Source organism: Scyliorhinus torazame, chromosome 9, assembly GCF_047496885.1.
Source record: "Scyliorhinus torazame isolate Kashiwa2021f chromosome 9, sScyTor2.1, whole genome shotgun sequence".
Taxonomy (NCBI): Eukaryota; Metazoa; Chordata; class Chondrichthyes; order Carcharhiniformes; family Scyliorhinidae; genus Scyliorhinus; species Scyliorhinus torazame.
In genome coordinates, this window is record NC_092715.1 from 102,608,060 (window position 1) to 102,625,563 (window position 17,504).

Consider the following 17,504-nt stretch of genomic DNA (forward strand, 5'->3'; position numbering starts at 1 on the left):
ACCCCTGTACCCATCCAGATCGGAAATATTAATGCAAAACACCCCGTAGTGCTAGTCGACCTGCCCCCAACAGCAGAGCACATTTTAGGAATCGATTTTATGAACTCACACCACCTCTCCTTCGACCCAGTCAACCAATGTGTCTGGAGGATGGCGGAATCCGATAGAGCCCCTGCAACACTCAATATAGGGGGCTACATGAACAAAATCAGCGCCGTAGGCGAGCTTTGATTTAACCCCAGCACACTCAGCACGGACAGACAGGTTAGGGCAGTCCTGCAGAAAAACAGGGCAGCATTTGCAACCCATAAACACGACTGTGGACGGATGACCGGCTCCGTACAGATAACCGGACCAGACCCAAGACCCCAGAAACAGTACGGATTCCCCCTAGAAGCAGAGGGAGAAATCCTAAAAGTCATAGAAAGCTTGTTTGAACAGGGCGTCTACTAACAATGCCCCAATTTGGCCAGTAAGGAAACCCGACGGATCATGGCGTTTAACCATTATCGCGAACTCAATAAGGTCACCCCCGCAGCAGCCCCCACCTTTGCAACGAGTCCCGAGACCATGCTCAAACAGGGACTCCATGCCCGATATTTCACGGTTTTGGACGTCAGTAATGGGTTCTGGTCCATTCCATTGGCAAAGGCGTGCCAGTACAAATTTGCCTTTACTTTCCGAGCTCAGCAGTACACGTGGACATGCCTGCCACAAGGCTTCCACAACTCCCCCTCCATTTTCCACCGACAGCTGGCAACTGGACTAGCAAAATTTTCTCGCCCCGAATGTCTGGTACAGTATGTAGACGACCTACTACTGCAGACAGACACAAAGGAAGAGCACATTGAGCTTCTGTCCGAACTCCTGGAGTTACTACACTCCATTGGCTGTAAGGTAAACCCCAAAAAGGCCCAAATATTGGAAGAAAAGGTGATATATTTGGGTACTATCATCACACACGGCAAACGCGAGATCGAGCACAAAAGAATTGACTCGATCGCTAAATTGCCCCTTCCCCAACACGTGTCAGCCCTCCGGTCGTTTTCAGGATTGGTCGGCTACTGCCGAAACCACATTGACGGTTTCGCCAGCAAGGCAGCGCCCCTCTCAGACCTCCTAAAGGAGCCCCTGGGAATGGCTTCCGCAGCATACGGAGGCTGTGGAATCACTAAAACAGGCACTCATAGCCGCCCCCGCACTACAAGTTCCCGACCCGCTTTCCGATTTCGCCATAGAGGTAGCGACCACAGACCGCACCCGTTCAGCCGTGCTCCTACAGGAACGGCACGACCAACTAAGACCCGTAGTTTATGTCTCCCGAATTTTAGATGCTGTGGAGCAGGGATTTTCAGCCTGTGAGAGGCACCTGCTCGCAGTTTTCTGGGCAGTCCAGTAGTTTTCCCACATTACCGGACTGAACCCCATCACCATCTTGACCGAACACACCCCCACACAACTTTTACTGGATGGACGACTTAAAGACGGTACCGTCAGCCAAATCCGCGCTGCTAGGTGGACCCTTCTCTTACAAGGACGGGACATCACAGTAAAACGGACAAAGACTCACACATACTTAGCGGACAATCTACAGTACCCCGGAACCCCCCACGAGTGTGAAATCATCTCGCCCCACTATAATACAGGCTCCTTTATAGCCAGAACACCCCCCAGAAAACTAGCCACTCCATCTCAGAACCCCCCTCACCCGGACACGTGTGACCCCATCAGGATTTATGTGGATGGATCTTCCACAATCCTGGATGGGCAACGCATAACAGGTTGTGGGATTTATGTGGAGGACACGCAGGGACGCTCCCTCGAAGAAATCGCATTAAAATTGCCCGGGCACTTAGGCGCGCAGGCTGCGGAGCTTGCGGCCATCGCCTACATTGTAGACCATCCAGATTCCTTCCCCAGCAGACATATACTCAGACAGTCTGTACGTCTGCAACAGCCTCACCGAATTTCTGCCCCTCTGGGGAACAAGAGGATTTGTTTCCGCGGATGGAAAACCCCTCCCCTCAGCCCTATTACTCCGCCATATTCTGGAAAAGGCCAAGAACAGGACCTTTGGCATTATAAAAGTCCGCAGCCACCATCGTTCTTCCCCCCCTGGAAATGTAAAAGCCGACGCGCTGGCTAAGGCAGGATCCAGGCATGGGTACTTTTGGAAGCCCCCCGGGAGCGCCCCAGTGAGTGCGCCAGTGAGTGCAATTCAGGTCGCGTAGACTAGGATCGAGGATCTAGTAGTGGCCCAGAAGCAGGATAGCGCTCTCACTGAGATCGTGAAAGGGAAGTTTCCAGCCTCATACGAGAGGTTCCGGAATACCATAACCACACATGATGGTGTGGTGCTAAAAGGACAGCCTTTACGTGGTTCCTGTACAAGACAGGAATCAGATGATCTGTCTATTCCATGACGGCCATGGACACCAGGGAATAGAACCCACCGAAGCCCACCTCAAGCAGCTTTGTTGGTGGCCAAATCTTAAAGAGGATGTATCCCATTACATCGAAAATTGCCTCATCTGCGCGCAAAACAACCCAGATAGGTATGCGAAAAAGGCACATCTCAGCCACACCCGACCCGTTAACGGCCCCTGGACTAACCTCCAGATCGATTTTATAGGTCCATTGCCCCCTTGCAGGAATGGCTATAAATATGTTCTGGTGGTCATTGACACTTTTACAAAGTGGGTGGAAGCATTTCCAGCCCGCACCAACACCGCGAAAACCGCCAAAATCCTAACCCACCACATCTTCACAAGATGGGGACTCCCCCGCAGTATTGAATCGGACCAAGGTTCTCACTTTACGGGACGGGTCATGCAGAACGTCCTCACGATATTTGGCATAACCCAAAAATTTCACATTGCGTACCACCCTCAGTCGAGTGGTATAGTGGAGCGCATATATCGGACCCTAAAAACCACCCTTAGAAAAATGGTCCAGCAAAACAACACCACTTGGGATTCGGTCCTCCCCTTTGCGCTGATGTTTTTGCGTAACACTGTTTCCACCTCCACAGGTTTCACCCCACACACCCTCATGACTGGACGCCCCATGAAAGGGACAGAATACTTGCTAGGTTTAGACCTAACCAGCCCCGAAGTCGCGGCCCTCACCCATGAGAAGGCCGTGGAACAACTACTTGCAAATATAAAAACGGCTCAGCTAGCAGCCGCTGTTAAACTGGGCACTAAAAGAAAACAGAGCAAGGCCTGTTTTGCTAAGGCAGTACATGCTACGGAGTACAACATAGGACAGCAAGGAATGTTGTCCGTGTACAACCCCAGCACGTTTCTGGCTCCAAAATACTCGGGTCCCTATTCAATTAAGGACAAAATAAGCCCGTCGGTATATAAAATTAAATACCAAAATGGTAAGACTGCATGGTTTCACATAAACCAGCTCAAGGTTTATGGACCACAATCAAACCACTCCCACCACGTCATGCTTGACGCAGCCGACCAAACCCCGCCCACATCCAACGTCACCACACCCACCCCTTCCACGTCCAGCCCAGACACGGACTCGCCACCGACTCCACCCACAAACTTTACGCTCCGCCCCGGAACGCCCACAGACAGCAACTGTGACTCTGACGACAGCCACAGCACGCCTCCCTACCATCCTGGTCCCACACCCAGCAACTCCAACCTCGACTCCAGTGACCCCTTCCTCATCACCTACTTAAATAAACCCACCCACCGAACTACACGGACGACCCCGACTTTGTCCCCACCCAACTCAACACCACTCATTGGCACCGCGACAACTCCTGCAGACTCGTCCGCAACGACGAGGACGATCCCAACTCACACCACACAGCCCTTTCCGCACTGATCCACTCCAGAGTTTGGCACCCGGGAGACGGTGACGACCTCGGGCCTGACTCCGCCAACCCTTTTGCGACCCTGTTCGCAACCGAGAACTGAGGTGTCCACATGATGATTTAAAGACACTTGGTGAAAAGTGTTGTCCTTTCTGATGGAACCTGCAGAATGTTTTACGTTGTCTGTCTGTTTGTTAAATGTTTATGTTGTCTGTCGTTTGTTAAATGTTGTTCGTCCTCCAGGAGAATTTTCTCACCGCCCCACACCCATTCACCTGAACTTTTAAACTTTTCCCGCTGACACCCACCGTGGCCACACGCCCATTCTGCCGAAACCTCTGAGGGCTTGCCTCAGACACCCACCACCGCCACACGCCTATTAATCATAACCTGAACTTGAACCACGTGGCGGTATCATGAAGATACCTGGCGACTCATGAGCAAAGGTGACCTAAACAGAGCAAATAGACTAAAGCTAGAAAGAGCAACACCTTTCCAGAATCAAAGGAATTTTGAAGGATTATAACCTCTACCATCTCTGCAGCCACTTTTAGGATCCAAGGACGTGGTCAGCTGGCCCTAGGGATTTGTCAGTCTTTAGGTCTAACAGTTTTCCAAGTTGATGGTGCTTGTTTTAAGTTTCTGCCTTCCTCTTAACTTTCAAATATCTTTGCGAGGTTTTCTAAGTCTTCTACAGTGAAGACAGACAAAAAATATCTGTTCAATGCTTCCGCAATTTCCTTGTTTTTTATTAATTCCCCAGACTTACTTTTTAGAGGGCCAACACCCACTTTAGCTACTCTTGTCCCTTATAAAGTTGTTCAATATATGAATGTTGGTTTCCCGGCCTGGGGTAACTGTCTGTATGGAGTATGCACATTCTCCCAATGTCTGCGTGGAGTTCACCCCCACAAGCTAATGATATGCAGGTTAGGTGGATTGGCCACACTAAATTGCCCCTTAATTGAAATAAAATAATTGAGGGGTACTCTAAATTTAAAAAAAAGAATGTTGGTTGACTACTAAACCCACTAATGAAGGGGTGGTTCACAAAGCTGTCAAGGATAACGAGAGTGTGGTTATTTTGACAGATTTATGAGCTGTGAAGAGAATTATGGTTGTTTAAGTGGATATCAAGTTATTTTTCTGTCTTGACAGGTTTACAAGCTTCTTAAACACTTCCCAGTGTTATTATAGGGCTTGAGAGATCTGTTTATGGTGGATTCCCAGTGCTTGGGTTGGGAAGAATGGTGTGGATGGGGTGGGGGTCCAGGTGTGAGTTTTATGGGGCCTCAGCAAATGGAGGTTGGCCTTTTAACCTGGCCACTTCAGTAACATCCTGTCTCTATCCTTGTGGTAGCAGGCCCCACTCCTGTCCATCTCCGCCTCCTCCGATGAAAAGAGTATCGGAGAACCCTTCCAGTTAGGTTTGGAATGTTGGGAAATCTCCTGACTCCCAATTCCGGTTTCCAAGACAGAAATCTGGCCCAATGAGTCTAAACCCAGGGCATTACAATAGCTGGAGGTTTTCGCTGATGATTTGAGCATATTTTAAAACATTTAAATAAGTCTATCTGACTTACAGCAAATTACATTGAAGGTTAACATTTGGATTTGTTTATTGTCACGTGTACCGAGGTACAGTGAAAAGTATTGTTCTGCGTGCAATCCAGACAGATCATTCCATACATGAAAAAAAATATAGGGCAAACATAAATACACAATGTAAATACAAAGACACAGGCATCAGATGAAGCATACAGGAGTACAGTACTACTCAGATTAGATCAAACCATAAGAGGGTCATTGAGGAGTCTGGTAACAGCAGGGAAGAAGCAGTTTTTGAATTTGTTAATGCATGCTCACAGACATTTGTAACTCCTACCCGATGGAAGAAGTTGGAAGAGTGAATCAGCCGAGCGGGAGGTTTTTTTGATTATGCTGCCCGCTTATTGCATTTTCATTCTGTGGAGCAGGGTCTCCGAAGAAATGTGTTTACTTGTAGTGAAACATTTCATGATGATACCTAAAGGTTATTACAACCAATCCTACCCCTCAAAAAACCTGTCTGATCTCTTGATTGCAGCTACATTTAGTTATTTCACTCAAATACATCAACAAAATTTTAACATCTATACAACATACAACCATTAACAACAGGAGGTCAGGAGTTTAAATGGCACCACAGCAAATTTAAAGCTGAATTCAGTAAATCTGGCGGACTAATATGTTACCATGTCATTGGCTAGGCGTGGTATTCTTTCTTCTTCTATACCTATGATAAATTATATATGTTTTTGTAAAATTTCATCTGGTGGCACACATCACCTTGATATTGCTGCACATGACAAAATTCAATCCTCACATAGACAGGCAAAATTACAAAGAACAAAGAAATGTACAGCACAGGACAGGCCCTTCGGCCCTCCAAGCCCGTGCCGACCATGCTGCCCGACTAAACTACAATCTTCTACACTTTCTGGGTCCGTATCCCTCTATTCCCATCCTATTCATGTATTTGTCAAGATGCCCCTTAAATGTCACTATCGTCCCTGCTTCCACCACCTCCTCCGGTAGCGTGTTCCAGGCACCCACTACCCTCTGGGTAAAAAAACTTGCCTCGTACATCTACTCTAAACCTTGCCCCTCTCACCTTAAACCTATGCCCCCTAGTAATTGACCCCTCTACCCTGGGGAAAAGCCTCTGACTATCCACTCTGTCTATGCCACTCAGAATTTTGTAGACCTCTATCAGGTCGCCCCTCAAATTTGAGGGGCGACCTGTTTAGTGAGGACATTTGTGCTGGGCTCCCCATCACAGAGAATGGGATTGTTTGTGAGCCTCCTCCTCTGGTTAATTGTCTACCGCCATTCACAGCTGGATGTGTGTAGAGCTTTGATCTGAGCAGTTTGCTGTGGGTCAATTAGCTCTGTCCACAAAAAGCAGATTCCACTTGTTGGCGTGCACATAATCTTGTGCTGGAGCGGACTTCCGGTGACGGCGAGCGGGAGGCGGCCGCACAAAGGAGGGCTCCCATTCGGGAACGGCATTTTCGGGGCTTTAAGCCCGGTCCCAGGGTCCACGGAGGCGGCAGAAGCAGGGAGAAGGCACGGAGGAGACACAGTGAAGGCACAGGGAAAAAAAAAGAAAAATGACGAGGGTGAGCAAAAAAAACGACCGTAAAAAAAACAGCTGAAGGTCCGTCGGGGAGTGGACAGGTCACCGAGGGGTCACCAAGGAAAATGGAGGCCGCATTGCTTACGGCTGAAGAAATAACTAAGGTGATGGCTGCGGAATTCGAAAAGCAGTTGGCGCAGATTGCGAAATGCATGGAGACGGTGAGGAAGGAGATGAGGGAGGTTGAGTGTGCTGGTGGAGGAGGCGGTTTCCCCGGCGAGGACGGAGGTGGCGAGCGCAGTGGCGGAGGTGCGAGAGCAAGGGGAGGCGCTGAAGGAAGTGGAGGAGACGTTATTGCAGCACGGTGATCAACTTGCTTCGATGGGGAAGGAGATGCGGAAGGTGATGGACACTAACAAGGATCTGCGAGGAAAAATGGAAGACCTGGAAAACAGATCCAGGCGACAGAATTTGAGGATTGTGGAGCTGCTCGAAGGAGTTGAAGGACCGAAGCCGACTGAGTATTTTGCCGCGATGCTGGCAAAACTATTGGGGGAGGGGGAGGATCCCTCCCGATATGAACTGGATCAGGCTCATCGGTCGTGGAGGCCTGTACCAAAGGCGAGTGAGCCGCCAAGGGCAGTGACTCTGTGCTTCCATAGGTACAGTGTGAAGGAGAAGGTCCTGAGCTGGGCCAAGCAGAAGCGGGTGGTGGTGGGCTGGAGCTGGTATACGTGTATACCAGGACTTTACGGTGGAGCTGGTGAGGAGGCAGGCTGCCTACAACCTAGTGAAGAGGGCACTGTACATTAGCAAGGTGCGGTATAAGTATATCCAGCGAAGCTGAGGGTGACTTACAAGCTCAGGGACTTTTATTTTGGAACGGCAGAAGCAGCGGAGGAGTTTGCGAAGGCAGAAGGACTGTGGCGGAACTGACAAATTGAGGAATGGCCATGTGCCGATGTAACCCCATGACTGTATTTTTTTCTTTTTTGTATCACTGCGCGCGGGTGTAGAGGCTAAAGGAGCCAATGTTGTATATATTTGGACAAGGGATGGGACGGGACTTTCACTCAAAATGAGGGCTCTTTGGGTGTCGGTGGATATGCGGGGTTTGTGTGCTAAAAGGGGATCTTTGGGCTTTCCTAGGGCCGGGCAAGGGGGAAAAGGACCCGGACGGGGGCCTCCACGCTGGCCGGTTTAAGCCGGCCAGTGAACGGGAGTGAGGTGGGGGGAGGGGCTGCGGCCATCGGAGCCTGGCAGAACAGGGTCCGAGTGGTCTAGCCGGGGTGGAAAGTTGGGGGGAAGGAACAGAGGTTGGGAGGAGGAGTTTTACAAGAGGCAGTGGACGGGAGAGCTGGAGACTTGGGGGTGGGGTGGGTGGGGTGGGGGGGGGGGGGGGGGGGGGGAGGGGGGGGGGGGGGGAGCTGTGTAAGATTAAGGGTGACTACGGGTAATCCCTGATTCCTTTTTGACATTTGTTTATGTAAACATGCGGGTTGAGGTTTGGGGGTCGGTGGGTAGATGGGATCGTTGTTATTATGGGGATTGACATATCTTGCTGATTATTGTTTATTGTTGATGGATGTAAAATGTGGGAGAAAATGTGAAAAAGGAGAATAAAAAAATTTAAAAGAAAAATTTAAAAAATCTTGTGCTGGAGCTTCACCATGTTGTCATCGTGTTTTTAGGGATTCCTGGTACTCCTCCTGGCATGTTCCCCTGCACTCCTCATTGAACCAGGGTTGATGGTGGAGTGAGGGATATGCTCGGTGAGGAACATAGAACAGTACATGCCCTTGAGTTTACAGATTGTGGTTGAATACAATTCTGTTGCTGCAAATTGCCCACAAATCTGCATGGGTGCCCAGTTTTGAGCTGCTAGATCTGTGAATTTATCTCAATTGCTAACAGAGATACTTTTTTACCCCAGCTCTGCTTCAAGTGTCTTTGTCTGGCATCTAAAATATCTTGAAGAAACTGACCTTTCTCTGAAAGAATGCTGACACTTACATGGGAAAGCCATTTATGAGCTCCATAACCACTGCATGTCTGTTGAAGTCAACTGGTTTGGGAACAGGGAATCCTCGGTCATATAATGCCTTGGCACAAATAAAACAATGTAACTGAACATATACAATTTAATCAAGATTATTGCCATATGTCAAGATATTCAATCTTAAGAGCAGTTACACACCATTAAAGAGTCACAAGTATGAGGACATATTATTAAGACATTTAAATTATACATTTTGTTTAATCGCACAACACCACTACATTTGGTCTTCAAATTGATAGTCCATGATAAAGGTTGAAAAATTCTGCTGACATCAAGTGGCTTTGCAATGGAACTGATTCTCAATACAATATAACTTACTAATACTGCCGGTTAAGTGATAGGCCTTTACAATGTCCAAAGCCTGAGCACAAGGTCACTTACAGATGTATCTGGAACTACAGGTTCATGTGGAGAGTGTTACATCCCTCCCCACACCCCTGAGAGAATATAGTTTCTGATTTGAAGTGGAATATTGCAGCAGAATTTCATATATAATGAATTGACCATTGGATCTTGCACAAGGGGAAACTAGATCAAGAGTCGTCTTCGGTAAGAGGTGATCTTAGCTAATGAGGAATAATTGGAACAAGGCACACAATCCAACTTTAAAGCTACATACCCAGTCTTTTATATATTTCCATGATACATTCCTATGTAAAAATTTATAATAATGCCTGCCTTTACAATCTGATCGCATTGTAATGATATCCTTTTGTCAACATTGGCACTAGGGAAGAAGTAATTATGTGGTAAGACTATATTGGTAGTTTCTATTGACAATGTGGATTGATCTCAACCTATTGTTAATGTGGACTAAAGAATTTATAATAGAAATAAAGATCGCCCAAGGCAGACCATGAAATGAGGAATAGTCTGTCTCTTACTTACGTCAGCTACCTTTGTTGTTCTTCTTCCCTTCATTTCATGCTAACTTTCCTTTCTCTCTTAAATCATTTATTTACAAGTGGGAGATGGCAGATGATGTGGCAGGGAAAGAGCTTTTGCTAAAATTACTGGCAACAGTCTAGACTAATAGAGTAATATTTTTAAAAATAAATTTTAGAGTACCCAATTCTTTTTTTCCAATTAAGGGGCAATTTAGTATGGCCAATTCACCTACCCTGCACATCTTTTTGGATTGCTGGGGTGAGACCCATACAGACATGGGGAGAATGTGCAAACGTTACACGGACAGTCACCCGGGGTCGGCATTGAACCCGGATCCTTGGCACCATGAGGCAGCAGTGCTAATCACAGCGCCAAGAGGCCACCCCAAAGTGTTTAATATGAAATTGTAATGGAAGCAGTGGGCCCCCAGAATGACACCATCTTACTACTATGTCAGGTTCGCTTCCTTTTCCTAATAAATCTTGTAATACACATCCGAAGCACTTCAAAAGAATCAAATACCTTCATGTATGCAAATTCTTTTGTTGCTGCAAGGCGGGAAAGATAAAGCCATGACATTTTTTGTCTGTGTTTGTGGTAGTCACGTTTGTTCTTCAAATTCCGAAATGATGTACGACCCAATCTATGCAATTTTAAAGCAAACTGTTGCTCTTCTTCATTTGCAACAATGTAAATATCTGCAACAGATCAATGAAAATTAAGCTATGGTAGTGAGATCACAATTTCTAGGACCTCACATGGTAAATGTACCACAAATGGACCAGCTGCCATCTATAATAAATAGCTACATTATGAACCAGAGAGTTCTAAAGCTGGAAATGGTAATAGAAAACACAAGTTGTCCAGAACAGCACGATTATATCCTTTTCCCTTCTCTCGGACCACAAAAATCCTAAAGCTAAGAATGCATTAAAAAAGATGTACTAGGGTATGCATTAACTAGTAATATTAAACAAAATGTTACATAATATTAGACAACTTTACATTTACTTTCCCCAAAATGATTATATTCTTAAACTAAAACAGTGAATATTAAAAACAAATAGCAGAATTGCAACATACTGAAATGTTTGGATGGTGAACAATTACAAATGCCATATGAACTTTTGAGGCAATTATACCTCCAAACATATTCCTAGTGATCTTTTATAACAGGTTCATAAGTACTTTTCCAAATATGTTGTGCTCCTAACAGAACCCGAGGTTCAGAGATGTCTACAGCAGGTAGTACTAAATTACACCTCGCAGCCAGATGAGTACGTCCGAGCCCTATGACTCTATGAATACAGCCACACACAACAAAAAGCTGCTTCATTTTGCATTGTGCTTAGTACATGCAACGGATCTCCTATGCACCTGCACCTAATTGCTTTGAGATTATATTGGTGGACATTTTCTTCAAACTACATAGATTTAATTAATTTTAGTCCTGCAATTTACAATTTAAAAAGCTATTCACTAATATTCAAATTTTGTGCAAGGTCCATGTTTTTATTTCTTACCAGATTCTTTGCCAACACCCATTTGATTTCCAACAGAATTAAAGACATTTCGCGAAGAAAGAGTTTTCAGAGCTAGGTAATCATATCCAGTATTTGTCAATCGATAACCCTGGACAGCTGAAAAAGAAATAGTGTGATGACTCAAAATGGACAAGAATGGAGAGAGCAAAAATAGACTGGGCATCTGTCCAGCTGAATACTTCTTTTCATTCTTTAAGAGTGACCCTGAGCTTCTGGTCACCTTATTTCTCCATCCTACATAGTTCCAATGAAGCTCAACACAAATTTAAAGAACACCACCTCATCTTTCTACTAGGCATTTTATAGTGCTTGGGCTTTAAAATCAAGTACTGTATAACACTTAATACATTATTCTCAATTTCTCTCCAACAGCAGATGCTTGAAATGGAAGATAGTTGCACAACTGCTATTGGCAATGGTTGAATTGTGGGCTTGTGCTTGGGGTAGAGGGCACCTATTGGTAAGCAGTCATTGGGCTGTTTCCACCCGAGTTTAATCTAACTTTTTGCCATCACAAACTAGGCCACTGGAGCCCTCCTATCTTTGCCAGATTTTCCATGTAACCTTCCTTCTTTGTTATTTTGCTGTAAACATTTACCCCTCCACTGAAAGCTTTTCTTGTTTGTAAACTTGTCTCATTATCTCATTTTGCTTTGCACCATCACATAAATGTCAATTAATCACTGCAATCTTCGACTCAATTATAGATCTCTCGCCTTTGACCATTTCATCCCCACCCTCCCTCATTTTCCTTGGTTCTGTGCCTGCTCAAAAGCTGTTAAGCTCTAAAACCTTTCTTCCACATGTTGAAATGTTAACTCTCTAATTATTCTTTCCAAAAATCTCCTGTAATAAGTTATTCCAATACCATTACACAGTGAACAAAAAGTACAGTTTTTCAGATTTTGTAAGTCAACACTAATTTAAGCAGTTTCTATAGTTGTAATATGTCAAACATTTTGCACAATTGTTACAATACTGAGTATAATAAACTTGCTATGTTTTGTAACAGTGTCCTAATTTAGGGGAAAATGAAGGGGGGGGGGGGGGGGGGGTCATATGACATATTTTGAAGTCTGTCTAACACCAGGTCTAAGTCAGGAGGCGGTTATAGATTAAAGAAAGGCCTAGATATTTTCCTGGTATAAGATGTTCATATTTGGAGTTAATGACTGTATTTACAGTGGTTAGACTGCTCGTCGCCAAAGTCCCAGGAAAGTATTGAGAATGTTGGGTTGTGAACGGTGGGTTATAGAACATACAGTGCAGGAGGCCATTCGGCCCATCGAGTCTGCACTGACCCACTTAAGCCCTCTTATGCTTTCAAACTTTTTACTTCCTTCTAGGAAAAGAGAGTTGGGGTCTCAAGGATAGCAAATCAACATTTGTACTGGGTTACAAAGGCCATATGATTCATGTTGCCATGGAGATGGGCTTTGAGAAGGGAAGGAGTTATAAAATAAGCTGAATCTTTCAGACATAGGCTGTCTGCTGGGATCTTGAGAGAGAGCAACTAGAGGCCAATAGCCTCTGTAGTTAACCCTGCAGGAATGTGCCTTGGTGTGGTGGGGGGTCTGCTGGAGTTCTTGACCCTGGAAAAGGTGAAGTTTGAGCTGAGAGGGGAGGGGAGGGGGGGGGGGGGGGAGGGGGGGCGAAGGAAGAGTTCTACAATTTTTGGGGTTTGTTTATTAGGCACTTTCGGGAGATGGTGAATGCTAAGGGGTTAAGGGAGGGGGGGATTGCTTTCTTTTTTGTTTTTTGAGTCTATGTTTTAGGTATTGTTGGAGTTGTTCTGTTTTTTGGATGGTGAAAGTGATGAAAATGTGGCAAATAAAAATTGTTCCATCACACGCTTGACCTATGCCTTGTAAATGGTGGGCAGGCTTTGGCAAAACGGGAGGTGAGCTACGTGTTGCAGAATTCCCAGCCTCTGATTTGTTGTGAGCCACAGTTGATTTTTCTGCCATAAAGCCCACATTGGTAGGCGAAGCCCAGCTAATAACACGATCTGATATCATCAATGATGTTGGCCTAAAGCATTTTTCCAAGAATTGGGGGCAGACGAAGAGCAGACTTGCTCCTGGCTTCAGGTTTGTCTGATGGGGAAGAGCAGCCACAAGGGATCGCCAAAGAACTGGCATGCAATTTCCCGAAATCTAAAAATGCCACGAACCGTGGGCCTATATTGAGTGTCCAGTAAGGTGTAAGGCACCCAACAGTCATTCATTAGACGTGCCCTTAGATATTTCATTAGAATATCATTTGATGCATTGGCACAACTCCAAGAACAGAAGTGGGAGGCTACTGTGGTAATATAATGAGGGCCTAGTTTTGAGGCCGATTAAATTGGATATCCTAAATTAAAGAATCGGGCATTTTAAAATCATACTGCAGTCAAACCTCAAGCAGGCTGTTGGAATTCAGACTTGACTAAAGTCAAATATAGAACCAACACACAAACTGCCAGAATATATCTGGACCTGCCCCATCAATCACCCATCAAGGGGATCATTGCAACCTATTGATATGCACAAGTCTATTTGTCAGTAGCCCAGATCGAGCCAAACATTCCGTCACCCAGAGTTTGTACTGTTACCTTATATGGGAACAGGTTATGCGCAGCCCACACCACCAAACAGGACACCTGGGGCAGGCTCAGTTAGCCTGTCAAACGTTCATCAACCAGACCATTGGCTGCTGAAACCCCTTCCTGAGGCATCATTGGCAGAACGCCAGAGGAAATGGCAAAAGGGTGTGAAGGAAGGGGGATAAAAACAGGCACTCCGGACCCCTCGGAAGCAAAGACTCGGTGTGCGAGGCGACCTTGACCAGAAGGAAGGAAGGGACCGCCAACGAGAACCACTTTTGTGAAGACGTGTCAGGGGAATTCCAGCGATCAGATCCACAGCCTACCAAGCCACCTTTATGGGTAGTATACTTGAATCTGGGGTATCCTCTTGTTTTATGTGGGTAATTTAAAGGTTAATAGTATGATTATGAATAAACGTATTGAACCTTTACTTAGTGTTTGTCCTTTGTCCATCTTGCAACTAATGGCACCTGGGTAAAAGTCTGATTGATATACTGGTCAAAGTATCTGAGATTTAGCAGATAGAACACCAGGAATGCCCCAGCTATCTCACCACCATTGGGTCTTCATTGATCCTACTTCTACCATTCAAGGAGAGCATGGGAATTTCAGGGTAACAAAGTGCATCCAAACCCAAATCTGCCACTTTTGACCTGATCTGTATGTCTAAATAGGATTTCCCCAGATTCAAAAAAAATCAGCCCTGTGCCTGTTGAACCTGATCAAAATTATGAATTGTGCAGCCACAGTCCATCAATCAAAAAGGCTTTCTAAAGTCATAAAAACAGAAGTTCAATTATAGTAGTATACAATCATTAATTTGAAAACAAAAGCAATATGCTAGGCTTAAATATACAGGTCCTTTATGTGCCTTACTCCAACATAGTTTAGCAAGGGCAGCACGGTAGTGCAGTAGTTAGCACTGCTACCTGATGGCGCCGAGAACCCAGGTTCGATCCTGACCCCAGGTCACTGCCCCTTGGTGTTTGCATATTCTCCCATATCTACATGGGTCTCACACCCACAACCCAAAAAGATGTACAGGGTAGGTGGATTGGCCATGCTAAATTGCTCCTTAATTGGGAAAAAAAGAATTGGGTACTTTAAATTGAAAAAAAGAGAAAAAGAAAAAAAACCAATGATTTAGCAATGATGGAAGAGGCACTCGTCTCAGTACCAGAAAAGGTTAAGAGATAACCCAATATTGTTCCTTCCATACACAATGAATTATTGAAAGATATTTAGTTTGTGTGCATTTCAGTGAAATTGATACTTTTAAAAACCTTTTCATAGGTTGTGGGCATCGGTGGCTCGGCCAACATTTATTGTCCATCCTGAATTGTCCTCAAGGTGGTGACGAATTGCCTTCTTGAACCACTGCAGTCCATGAGGTGTAGGTACACTCAGTGTTTTTAGGGTAATCAAATACAATAATGCATAAACTGAAGCAGAAAAACTTAAAAATAAACAAGGCAAACAAATATAAAAGGAATACCATTACTGAAATATACAAAATAGTTGATGTTTCAAAATATGGCTAAGATCAGGGTTTACATGGAGAATATAAATGTGGCATTCATGGCAGTTGGTACAGTTAAAATAATGCAAAGCAAATGATTCAATCTGTTATATTTGCAAAAGAAAACAACTTACTTTTTGTTCTTTCGTAAGCCAACAGTTTGTGTTTTACCAATTCACGCAAGACCTTATTGCATCCACCATGCTTAAGATTTGATATTGAAGCAATAAGACTGGGTGGAACAATTTCATGATTCTTCATTCCCATTTCAACCTGTACATTATTAGGACAAAACAGAGATCTGAAAATGTGAATGCATCCTGCCCTAATTTCACAGAATTGTTGAGGCCCACAGAAGGCCAATTGGCCCAATGCCTCTCCAAATGAGCATTGTGGCTTAGTGCCACTCCCCTGCCTTTTCACTAACCCTGCACAAACAATTACTCATTTAATGCCAACTTGAATGCCTCCACTTTCAGGCTGTGCATTCCAGACTTCAACCCCTCGTTATGTGAAAAAGGTTTTCCTCACATCACATTTGCTTCTTTTGCAAATCAATTTAAATCTGTGCCCTCTTGTTCTTGATTCTTTTATGAGTGCGAACAGTTTCTCGTTATCTACTCTGTCCAGCTTCCTCATGATTTGGAATGTCTCTATCAAATCTCCTCTTAGCCTTCTTTACTCCGAGGAGAACAGCCCCAACCATTCCAATTTATCCTCATAAAGAAGTTTCTCATCCCTGGAACCATTTTTGCAAACCCCTGCTGCACTCTCTGCAATGCGTTCACATCCTTCCTATTATGTGGCACCCAGAACTGTACACAATATTCCATCTGAGGTCTATCTACTGTCTGGTATGACTTTAGCATAATCGCCTTGCTCTTGTATTCTATGCCCCTATAAACCCAATACCCCTATAAACCTGAGGAAGGAGCAGTGCTCCGAAAGCTAGTGATTCGAAAGAAACCTGTTGGACTTTAACCTGGTGTTGTAAGACTTCCTACTGTGCTCAGCCCAGTCCAACGCCGGCATCTCCACATCATGCCTATAAATAATGCCCAGAATACTATATGGTTGTTGTGCTCTCCATCTGTCCTGCCACCTTCAATGATCGATGTACATAAACATCCATGTCCCTCTTCTCCTGCATCCCTTTAAGAATGTTACCCCTTAATTTATATTGTCTGTCCATGTTCCTCCGATTAAAATGCATCACCTCACACTTCTCCACATTGAACTTCATCCCTCACCCCTCTGTCCACTCCGCCAACTTGTCTATGTCTCTTTTAAATTCTACATTGTCCTCTTCAGTTTACAATACTTCCATGTTTTGTGCCATCCCCAAACTTTAAAACTGTCACATGCACACTGAGATCTAGGCCATTAATATACATCAGGAAAAGAAAGGGTCCCAATACCGACCCCTGGGGAACACCACTACAAATCTTCCTCCAGCCAAAAAATATCCATCGACATTATTTTGTTTCCTATTATTCAACCAATTTTGTATCCAAGTTGCTACTGTCCCTTTTATTCTATGAGCTATAACTGTTCTCACAAGTTTATTGTGTGGCACTGTGTCGAATGCATTCTGAAAGTCCATGTACGTCACATCAACAGCATTACTGAGTGTCTTTAGGTCACTGAATGTCTTTAAGACAGAGATAGATAGGTTTCTGATTAATAAGGGGATCAGGGATTATGGGGAGAAGGCAGGAGAATGGGGATGAGAAAATATCAGCCATGATTGAATGGCGGAGCAGACGCGATGGGCCGAGTTGCCTAATTCTGCTCCTATGTCTTATGACCCTCATCGACCCTATCACCTCCTCAAAGAACTCCAGATAGTTAGTTAAACATGATTTCCCCCTTTAAAAAATCCATGCTAGCTCTTCCTAGTCAACCCACATGTTTTCCTGTGACAGTACTAACTATATAAATAATTGTT

General features: G+C 44.9%; 1 protein-coding gene across 2 annotated transcripts in view; it reads right to left on the minus strand.

The window, feature by feature from the left end:
- riok2 (RIO kinase 2 (yeast)) overlaps positions 1-17,504 on the minus strand; it is a 44,604-nt gene that overhangs the window by 20,979 nt on the left and 6,121 nt on the right. For both annotated transcript variants that reach the window (XM_072516357.1, XM_072516356.1), the window contains exons 2-5: positions 15,691-15,829; positions 11,427-11,543; positions 10,426-10,601; positions 8,970-9,058 (exon numbers count right to left, since the gene is read on the minus strand). In XM_072516357.1, the coding sequence (XP_072372458.1) occupies positions 8,970-9,058; positions 10,426-10,601; positions 11,427-11,543; positions 15,691-15,829 (521 nt within the window). The remainder of the gene's footprint in view (positions 1-8,969; positions 9,059-10,425; positions 10,602-11,426; positions 11,544-15,690; positions 15,830-17,504) is intronic.